The sequence below is a fragment of the Clarias gariepinus genome, chromosome 11, assembly GCF_024256425.1.
Source record: "Clarias gariepinus isolate MV-2021 ecotype Netherlands chromosome 11, CGAR_prim_01v2, whole genome shotgun sequence".
Taxonomy (NCBI): domain Eukaryota; kingdom Metazoa; phylum Chordata; class Actinopteri; order Siluriformes; family Clariidae; genus Clarias; species Clarias gariepinus.
The window spans coordinates 11,631,396-11,641,316 of NC_071110.1; the positions used below are offsets into that span (position 1 = coordinate 11,631,396).

The 9,921-nt window shown below is 38.9% G+C and overlaps 1 protein-coding gene across 1 annotated transcript; it reads right to left on the reverse strand.

Moving 5' to 3' along the window:
• Nucleotides 1-490: 490 nt before the first annotated feature.
• sostdc1a (sclerostin domain containing 1a) lies at nt 491-4,362 on the reverse strand. The gene is made up of 2 exons (XM_053506692.1): nt 3,921-4,362; nt 491-1,569 (listed from the first exon to the last, which is right to left on the reverse strand). Exons 1-2 carry the CDS (start codon nt 4,135-4,137, stop codon nt 1,142-1,144), a joined length of 645 nt encoding a protein of 214 aa, XP_053362667.1. The 5' UTR covers nt 4,138-4,362; the 3' UTR covers nt 491-1,141.
• Between the last annotated feature and the right edge of the window lie 5,559 nt (nt 4,363-9,921).

Below are 9,921 nucleotides of genomic sequence, written 5' to 3' on the forward strand. Positions count from 1 at the left end.
ATAGAGGTCTATTACTTCTGTTAAATCCCACAAACATAATCTATATCCTTATAATGTTGAAGGTATTTGCTCATTTCATCAGGAATTAACAGTAATAGTAATATTGACAGTGAGCAATAATAAGCCCCACATACAGTATTACCACCAATTGGCCCTGTTGGGCCCTTTTCCCCTTTCTGTTCCAGGGGAGCTATACATTTTTTTTTTCTTGTGATGAAATGTATAGTGACAAATAATAATAATCTTGATCTTATAATGGTCAGATGGTGAGTATGTCCCATATTGTCCCCTTAAAATCTGGAGGTAAAAGAGGATGTCAAAAAAATATGTGAATTGCCACCATATCATTTATATAAGACCTACTTGAAGTATGTGGTAAAGTTGTAATTGTAAGTTATGCATAGTGACAAGAATTAATGTACTGCAAAATGACTGTGTGGATGCTGCTTAGGAAGTTAATAGCAAAAGAGACAAAATAAACAGACAAAAATGAAGTGTATCCAAATTATGAATTATTATTTAATAAGTTTACGCCAAAACAGTGAAATTGCAATCGTTTGAAATAGTGCAATATAATGCCTGCATAAAAATTATCACATGTTTATAAAGGATTAGATAAACCACACAACAAGAGTGTCAGTAAAAAATATATTACATCAATGTATACTTGCTAACAGTAACTAAATATCTTGCAGTTACACATTTAAATGCTTTGTATTTACACACATTAGATAAAAAGACTGTATTTACTTTATTTACACAGCTATATTGTTCTCAAACATGAGATATTCAGGGTCATCTGGCTTTCGAAGCATAGTACAGCCAGTGCTACGATTTCTCACAGAGAGACTGTCATGGTCAGGTGATATTTTCATTATATACTGAAATGCCAAAGTCTGGCATTAAGTCGTTATGGATTGTATAGGAAGCATGAGCAGTGATTGTGTGGCGCTTTGCTGGAAGCTGGGTTTGGTCAGAAGCCACTTCATCTGGAATGGAATAAATTTCCAATCCAACATTTTTTTTTAGACTTTTAATCAATGTCCACTGCTCCTGAGCTTCAGCTCTGCAGTCCTTCTTTCACTTATAGTCCATAGTCTTTTTTTTTTTTCTTTTTTTTTTTCATTCAGAGCCCTTAGTCTCAGGACTCCGACTCATGCCAATTCCCATTCACTTTGCTATTCCGGTGCTTCCGCTTGCTTTTAGGCTTGTGGACCTGCTGACGTTGAGTGATGCTCTCAGACTTGTTTGCTGATTCGTTGTGCTGTTTCAGGTAACGTTTGCACTTGCAGCTGGTCACCACTGTGATCTTGTAGGTCCTGGTACTGCCATCCTGGCACTGCAGCTGGATGCGTTCAGTACGGGTCTTGTCGTTGACACAGCGCCAGTCCTGGCCACTCTGACGGTTCCTCTGCTTTCTGCCATATCCTCCTATCCAGTTCGGGAGTGCCTGGGCTGCGAGGCACTCTCCTGCACACACCAGCTCTTTAATGGGATTGATGCTGGTGCACTGGCCATCTGAGATGTACTTTGTGGAGCGCAGTTCTCTGCAGCCCATTGGACCTGGAGCTGGAATTCAAGAATGAGACGCAGGTTTTAGATATTTTATGAAAAATTTAATTCATCATAAAACAATATTATGAAAAGGTATAGATGAAACACACAATGAGAACAAGCTGTTCTTGTTTATAAAAAAAAAATGTGGTTTATTTACCACCGTACATTTGGAACACAGTGATTAACCTGTGCTGAGATACTATTAACTATACAGGAAATCTATTATGGGTTGTGCAGTAGGTCTACTGTATGCATAGGAACAAAGTTGAATTCATTTATTGTACAATGACACTACATCACTGTCCCACCTACATGCCTTTCTATAGCGTACAAGGAAATGGTTTAACACAGAAGGATGTTGTCTAAAAGTCTAATCCATTGTTGGATCAGCGCCGCTGCTGATACTATGAACATTCCTCTACCCTTGGGCTACACCACCTGACGGTGCAACCCAAGCCAAGCTGCTTTCACCAAGCACACACACACCTCAGCAACAATGAGCCCCCTTCTCTATGACAGCCCATGATGAATGGAGAGTTGAGAGGCCTTTCTTTCTCCCCGCTTCAGGTAGCAGGGATTCAAGACGAGTACGGTGCTGACCGGAGACGTTATGAGCAACTGAGATGCAGCACCATTCACATAGCCTGACAGGATTCAGTCAGCAGGTATTGTGTTCTGAATTCTCTCATCTTTGCCAGTCAACATGTGTGCGTGCCAAAAGAGTGTGTCATCCGTATACACTTTTCAGAATCTCACTGAGATAGCCACTTTATGCCTGACAACATTGACAAATGTTAAAAGTGTTGCAAGGAACTGAATGTTGTGAGCGTAGTCTTATTGATAACAGCATGAATTTTTTTTTTAGCCCATGAATTAGTTTTAGACTTAAATTTTAGGCTGTTAGAAACTTCTTATCATACATATGATTAATGCCATAGAGAATATCGTTACTACACTCCAAGTTTTTAATTTGAATAAAAAAATCTTACATTACCATAATTAGGCTATTTTCCTCCTTTCCTTTTTCTTTACATTCCTTTCCTCCATTTTTTATAATGTTAATGCTCCCTGTATCCAAAGTCAACTTTCTTTATAAACTTAGACAGATTCATTTTATTACCATTATGTAACTGGTCAGACCTTAGATACACAAGCAAAGATGACAGATTATATTTATTTATTGGAGACTTCCCAACCCCGTGACACATTGTCAAAAAATGTGGATTGAAATCAATTTTAATATCATATAAACTCTTTTCAAATTGAAGTTGACACTGTTTACAGTCGTCTTGCACTGTTGCACCCATTCACCTCCAGTAACCCACAGGGTGTATAAACACTGTACATCCCTTTCTTTCTTCTACTAAGAACCATGTTCCTTAAACTCTAAAGTTATCGGCCTTCTCATTTTTTCCTGTTTCTGATAAATAACACCTGATTAGTGTCTTTGAACAGAAAAAAAAAAATTTGGCAAAAAGATTAATAATGCTCATGACCTAATGGACCCCATATGAGGATTCCCATATATAAAAAGAAAGAAATGTTCTCATAAGAGGATTCTCATATAAAAGAGAATGGAATGTCCTCATATGTGAACTGTCATTTAAAGACAATGAAATTGTCATCATATAAGGATTATAATGTAAAAAGAATGTCCTGGTATAAGGATTATCATGTAAAGATTATGCAATACTCCTCATATGATGATCCTCATAAGATTCTCATATAAAGGAGAATGAAATGTCCTCATATGAGGATTCTCATATAAAAGAGAATGGAATGTCCTCATATGAGGATTGTCATTTAAAGACAATCATATGAGGATTATAATGTAAAAAAAACAATGTCTTGGTATAAGTATTATCATGTAAAGATTATCATGTAAATCCTCATTTATATGAGGATCCTCATAAAGAGTGTGGAATGGTCCTCATATAAGTATCCTCATATAAAGAGAGTGCAATAGTTGGGTCTCATTAGGCTGTGGCACCAGTTCTTTAACTTTTTTTATTTTTATTTTTGCAGTCAGGGACACATTTAACTGTAAATCCCACAGACACTTTCGGTATGGATCTGTGCCTTGAAAGAATGTGTTATCATTAATATAAAAAAAACTTTTGAAACCATAGATCTTTCTATTCCTGCATATAGATATATTATTATTAATATATATAATATTTTTTTTCCTCACAGAAGACATTATGTTTTATATTCCATGCGTTATAATTTATTTATGTTATATATTCCATGCGTTATAATTTCCACCTCTGTACCCCACTGACCATGCTTTTGGGGTTCCCTAGTCCGAAACACTAAAGTGTGCGTCAAGAGCGCACTGATGGACGAGACGCGCGCGCACTCACCGGCTCGCTCCCGCGCCGCGCTCTCGGACCCTCTGCCTCCACTGCGCGCGCGGTTCAGCGCCGCTTCATCTGCGGGTGCATCTTCTCCGGGATCCTCCGCCGTGTGCGGGTACACAATCTCCGTCGCGTCGTTTTTCATAGCAGCGCTGTGTGTGGTCCTAATCAAAAAGCACAACACAAACAGGAGGTTGCGTGATTCATCCTTGTGCACGCGCATGGCTGATGATGATGATGATGATGAGGCTGCAGTCTCGACTCGTTTCCCCGCTTCCCCGTCATGTCCCTGACTTTATATACGCCGCGGCTCAGGTGAATTAACGGCTCGACGTATTGCGCGCGCGGCCACGCCCACTCCGGATTCCGGCACTCCTCGATTAGAGGTGAATCCAGGCCACGCCCTAAAAACCGAAATACAGAGCGGGTCTAAACAGAACGCCACCATGGGATACCGTGTGCGGTTTTGGACGCGTCCTTAACATCTGGCGTGATGTGTCTGTGTGTGTGTGTGTGTGTGAGAGACTGGGTTATTTGACGTCATCGGTAAAAGCTAGGTCATGTTTGGGAGCAGCAAAATAGTGAAGTAAGATAAATTTACTCCTCATGAACACACTCCAGACATCCAGCATGTTTAGCTCACTCTACAAATGGTATTATGGTAGACTACTGGGCATTGGTGGATCACTAGTAGGTTTCCCGCCAGCCTTATGAAAAGCCTGGGTTGGATTTTTACCCAATGCTCGAACCCCAGCAGCTGAATGTAGCACCAGAACCAAGATAAAAATGAAAAAGTCATGTCAGGAAGGGCCAGATGGCTTCTTGACTGGAGCAGCCGAAAGTCCAACCCCAACTCTTCTGAGGAACTAAACTTCTAAACCCCGGTGCACCCGAGACTCAAGCACCACAGTGTTTACAAGTTTAGTTCTTCATTACAGCTGTTGCTGGGCTTTCAGCTGCTCCTGTCAGGTGTAAACCCTGTGCCAAGCTGCGTCCGGACCCATGGTCCGCTGTGGCGACCACTCGACAGGAACAGCCGAAAGACCAACACTGAAAGAACAACTGTACTGAAGAATTAAACTACTAAACATCGGTGCTCATCTCTTGGGTGGCACCCTTAAGGGCATCTCTTTTGTATTTCAGTACATAATTTTCTCCTGGAAAAGTGTGCAGTGCCTTGTAATTATCAGTATCCAGATGTGCAAAGCTGATAGAGACATATCCCAGAAGGCTTTTAGCTGTGAAGGCAAGCAAAGGTGGATTTACCTACTGACCGAGGAAACAGATTCCTCATCCTGGCCCTGCACATTTAATGTTTTCCATCCTCTAACACACATTATTAAATTATCAGCAGAGTTGTTGTGGGTGTTTTCGAAGAGGGAAAGCCTTTGGCTAAGGCCATATACTCCATGTATTTTTCATGTTCTTCCACTGCTTGGTGGGTTTCCTTTGGGTACACCGATTTCCTCCCACAGTCCAAAGACAGTTCTAAATTGCCTGAGATGTGTGTGTGTGTGTGTGTGTGTGTGCCCTGCGATGGATTGGCATCCTGTCCAGGGTGTCCCTGGGCTCATGCCCTAAGTCTCCTGGGATAGGCTCCAGGACCCCCACGACGCTGTATACAGAATAAGTTAGTAGAGACAATGAGAGAGAGTGATAAGTCCATTTTGATTCCAGGATGCTGCATTTTGTGTTCAGTGTGCAGAATTTCTCATGGGAGTGAATACTTATGCAAGGCATTATTAGAGAGGACTGAGTGTTAAAGGTTTATCACATTAAATTTTTGAGAGAAAGGTATAGAAGTAGTCCTAGTGACTACAGTACAAGGGTGTGTAAAACATTAGATTAATCAAGTTTAGTAACCAAGTAACTTTTCATTAACCAAGTAAATTTTATTCATCATTTTTTTTATTGAAAAAAGTGGTAAACAGAAACAGAAACTGTTATTATTATCTTAATGCTTCCTTCCTTCCTTCATTCCTTCATTCATTCATTTATTAGTAAGTGCTTTATCTGGGTCAGGGTTCAGGTGGATCCGGAGTCCATCCGGGAACACTGGGCCTGAGGCAGGAATACACCCTGGCTGAGATGTCAGTACATCACCAGTCTATATTAATACTGTGACAGGTTTAAAAAAAATAAGTTGGTGTGCAGGTAGAACACTATACGGGCGGATCTTTGCCAACTCCTTAAAATAGACTTAGAACAAATTGTACACCTTATTGAAATATACAGAAGCTACCCTCAGCATGAACTTTGCCTTTTCAAGTGAAAAAGAATGCAGTTGCTCACCACCCACTGCCGGTCTGACTTCCAGTGCAAAAGAACAAGCCTCCTGGCTAAATGCGATCTGAGAGCAAATATATCTACGTGGATTACTTCAAGAATGTCGGCTTACGGCACATCAGGAAGCACAATTAAGGGATTAAGAAAAATATGTACATTTTATAGTTCAGGAAAATTGTTAAAGCGTAGCACATATACTTTTATCCAAAGCAACTTACATGTGAATGAGCCCACAGTTACACAAGTGTTCCAAGACCAGTAGGGTTAATCAATTGATCAAGCAGGACAGCTTTATTACATAGTGTACTGGTGTGGAAATTCATTGTTTTATCAAAATGAAAACCATTTCTGTTTTCATGACGTAGATTGAGTTTGCATGGAGTGAAATGCTATTAGTGTAAGATATAGACTAAGTGAAGGAGAAAAGGGAGTGTACTGTCTATTTGTGTTTAATCCACCAGTCTTAAGTAAAGTACCTATTTAGAGTCCCACTAGGATCTTAGAGCTTTTCAGTTATATAATGCTAAAATACAAAGGAACTCATTTCTTTCTGTATATAATTTTCATACTGGTGGCTTTTAATCTTTAACAACAGGAATGACTGGATTTAACTGTAATAAAACTACAAGTAATACTTAAAAGAGTGAAGAAGTATTTACTACCAAAATCTTTTAAACATCCCTTCTATCATTTTTGGTTATAAAATCAATGAGCTCTTTTAAATTAGTGCATAACAAAAGCTAAAATAAATAATGCATTTATATTAGAAGTGTTCTATTTATTTACGGTTGTTATTTGTCTCATATATATTACTGAAATTCTATCTTCGAACATTCCAGTGTAACTGGGGTCAGCCATGATACAGCGCCCCTGAAACACACAGTGTTAAGGGCCTTGCTCAAGGGCCCAACAGCAGCAACCTGGCTGAGCTGGGGCTCGAACTGCTGACCTTCCACTGCTATGCAATGCAAATAATCTAAGTATTTGTTTAATGTTTATATCATATTTAATAGTCATTATGTGCCTTTTCAGGTCACATCAGACAGTTCAAAGTAACCCTAGGTGTTTAAAAACGTTTAACTGCCCCCCGTCTGCAATGTCCACTGGCGACATATAGTATAAACTACATGAGAGCTTCTAATTTAGTTCCCTATTTATAACAGAGCGCAATACATTCTCTCGTAATGCCATATTGGGATCCTTTTCCCAGAGTGGCCGTAACAGCTCAGTAGAAAAAAACTTTCGCTGATTTTTAATAAGCATACAAATTGCTCCTTTTAACAAGACACTTCATGTGCAAGAAAAGGAATTTAAGACATATCCTTCAGGTCTAAGCAATATAAAAGTCACACAAGTTATACAGTAGAAAAGTTTTAAACTTTCCTGGAGCTGCAAAAGTGGCAAAAATTGTCCTGATAAATGCCTGACATCTTAGGCAGGCCAGGGTCTCTCCAGGGTACAAAGCTCTTTTACTTAAAAAAAAAAAGAGAAAATAAGAAATTCTGGGCATTAGGAGCTAAAAACGGAAAGATATTTAAGATTAAGAGGTAAACGTACTTGAGACCAGATTGTCAATGAATGACTAACAGCTGGACTGGCAGAAACATTCTGCAGGGTAAAAGGGACATGCAAGTAAAAAGAAACAGGCCTAATGAAAGCAGGATTAGTTTGGATGCTGCTTAGCTCACCCTGTGTGTTCCCCTGCACACACAGCATGACCAATCTAATAACCCTATAGTTTTAGCAGGCCCAATCTACATAAAAAAAAAAAAAAAGAAATCGACAAGCAGTGTGTGTTAAGTAAAAAAGTGGCTTCTTTGGCATTAGAGAAAATTCTCATAAAGAACGCTCTGTGACTGCTTTGCATTTTGTTTTGATTTTCCTGAAGGTCAAAATAAAGAAAAAAAAATTAAAAAAAACCAAAACACAATGTGTGAGGTCCAGCATGGATTTATTTCCTTGAAGAACATTTTACAGGGGGAACTTCTCACAAGAACATGCTAAACTCATTTGACAACGAGGATGCATCTGAGTCAAATTTAGCTGGATTTTTTAAAATGTATTTATTTATTTATTTTTGTATATGATGTATGATTCTTTGCATGTTTTTCATTTTTTTTTAAATAGTGTTTTACTGTACAATTACTGTAACATCATAGTGTGTTAAAATTACATATTTGGTAAGGATAGAAAATAAACAATCAATTTATCCAGAAATTTTGGTCTTGAGGGTCACTATACAGTGTATACTGTACATACAGTATATCAGTGTCTTTGTGAGAGTGGAGATGATCAACTACTATAGTATTTGAGGGAAATGTGCTCCCTCTTCTGGTTATAACACTTCTGTGTGAAGGTATCTGCAGTATTTTTCTGTAAACTGTTACCTAAATCTGTTATTCAGATAATTATGCAGATTCGAAAAATGGAAAGAGATTAGACAAATTTAAAGAAAGCTTGCCCAGAAAGTTCGCAGAACAATAAAACCTGTGTGAGCAGAGGTTATTAACTTTCATCTCGATGCCAGAAAGTCAAAAACCGTGAACCTACATCTTGTATTCATTCATTATTAGTAACCACCTGGTCAAAATTATTGTGGTTTAAATTTGGTTGCTAGTTGTAGGACCAACAAAATTTATTTTAAGGAAAATATCACAAGAATGATAATGGTCTAAGCAGGATTTTAAATAAAATAATAATAAAAAAAAACTTCTGGGCACATCTATGTTTGAGAATAATTACAGACTTGTGTGATGCAGCTGGGGATGAGGTCCAGAATTTAAATAAAATGTAGACAGTACTTTTTTCAGTATTTTCCAGGCTGTTTCCTGGTTGATGTAAACACCCTCCCTAACGGCCACGCCTACTTTCAATTTAGTTTTATTTATGATAATTTATAACAATAGTTCGAAAATGGAGTAACAGAAATAGTTCGAAATGTGTGAGGAATCAAAAATGAATAAAAAATGTATGAATCAAAATGATCAGATTGTCCCAGATGAGCAAGCCGATGGCGAAGGTGGCAAGTAAAAACTCCCTGAGATGGCAATAGGAAGAAACCTTGAGAGGAACCGGACTCAACAGGGAACCCATCCTCATTTGGGTGACAGGAATCGATTGATCTACAGTCATCCTGTGTGTTCGGGGGCTGGAGCTTTTATATAACAGGAAAGATGTTTAAGTTATTATGAAGCTCAGTTTGTCATAGGAGGCTTTGATACAAAACTGTTTGTAGGAATTTCAGTCCTGAATTATTGAGCGACTGCAGTCACAAGTCATCAGAGAACAGATGTCTGAATCTGCCGAGTCCAAGACCATCTTCACGGTCAAGTGGAACCGTTCCCAGTCACCGCAAGCTTCCCAAGCAGACCACACGGCCCTCCATGCCTCCATGCGACAAGATCTCCAACCAGAAGCGGGCCACCAGGATGAGTCAGACAGGTCCGGGGGGCAGAGGGGTCTGGATCACTGGCAACTCAGGAGCACCATGTGCAGCTTGACAGACAGAAACAGAGAGAGAGAGAGAGAGAGAGAGAGAGAGAAAACAGACTTGAGTTTAAATTAAAAACAAATACAGATATGGATGTCTGGAGCCGCTTATACAGATTCAAATACTTATACAAATATTTGGAGCACTATATATGCATAAAGTTACAGATTACAGATACAGAAACCTATATTTAAAACATGAAACAGATACAAATACAGATAATAGCATTGT

Bases quoted from the DNA above. Each gene is read 5' to 3' on its own strand.
- sostdc1a (XM_053506692.1), bottom strand. From the start codon at position 4,137: ATGCGCGTGCACAAGGATGAATCACGCAACCTCCTGTTTGTGTTGTGC. The intron at 1,570-3,920 runs GTGAGTGCGCGC...CTTGAATTCCAG, and splicing joins CGCGGCGCGGGAGCGAGCCG to CTCCAGGTCCAATGGGCTGC.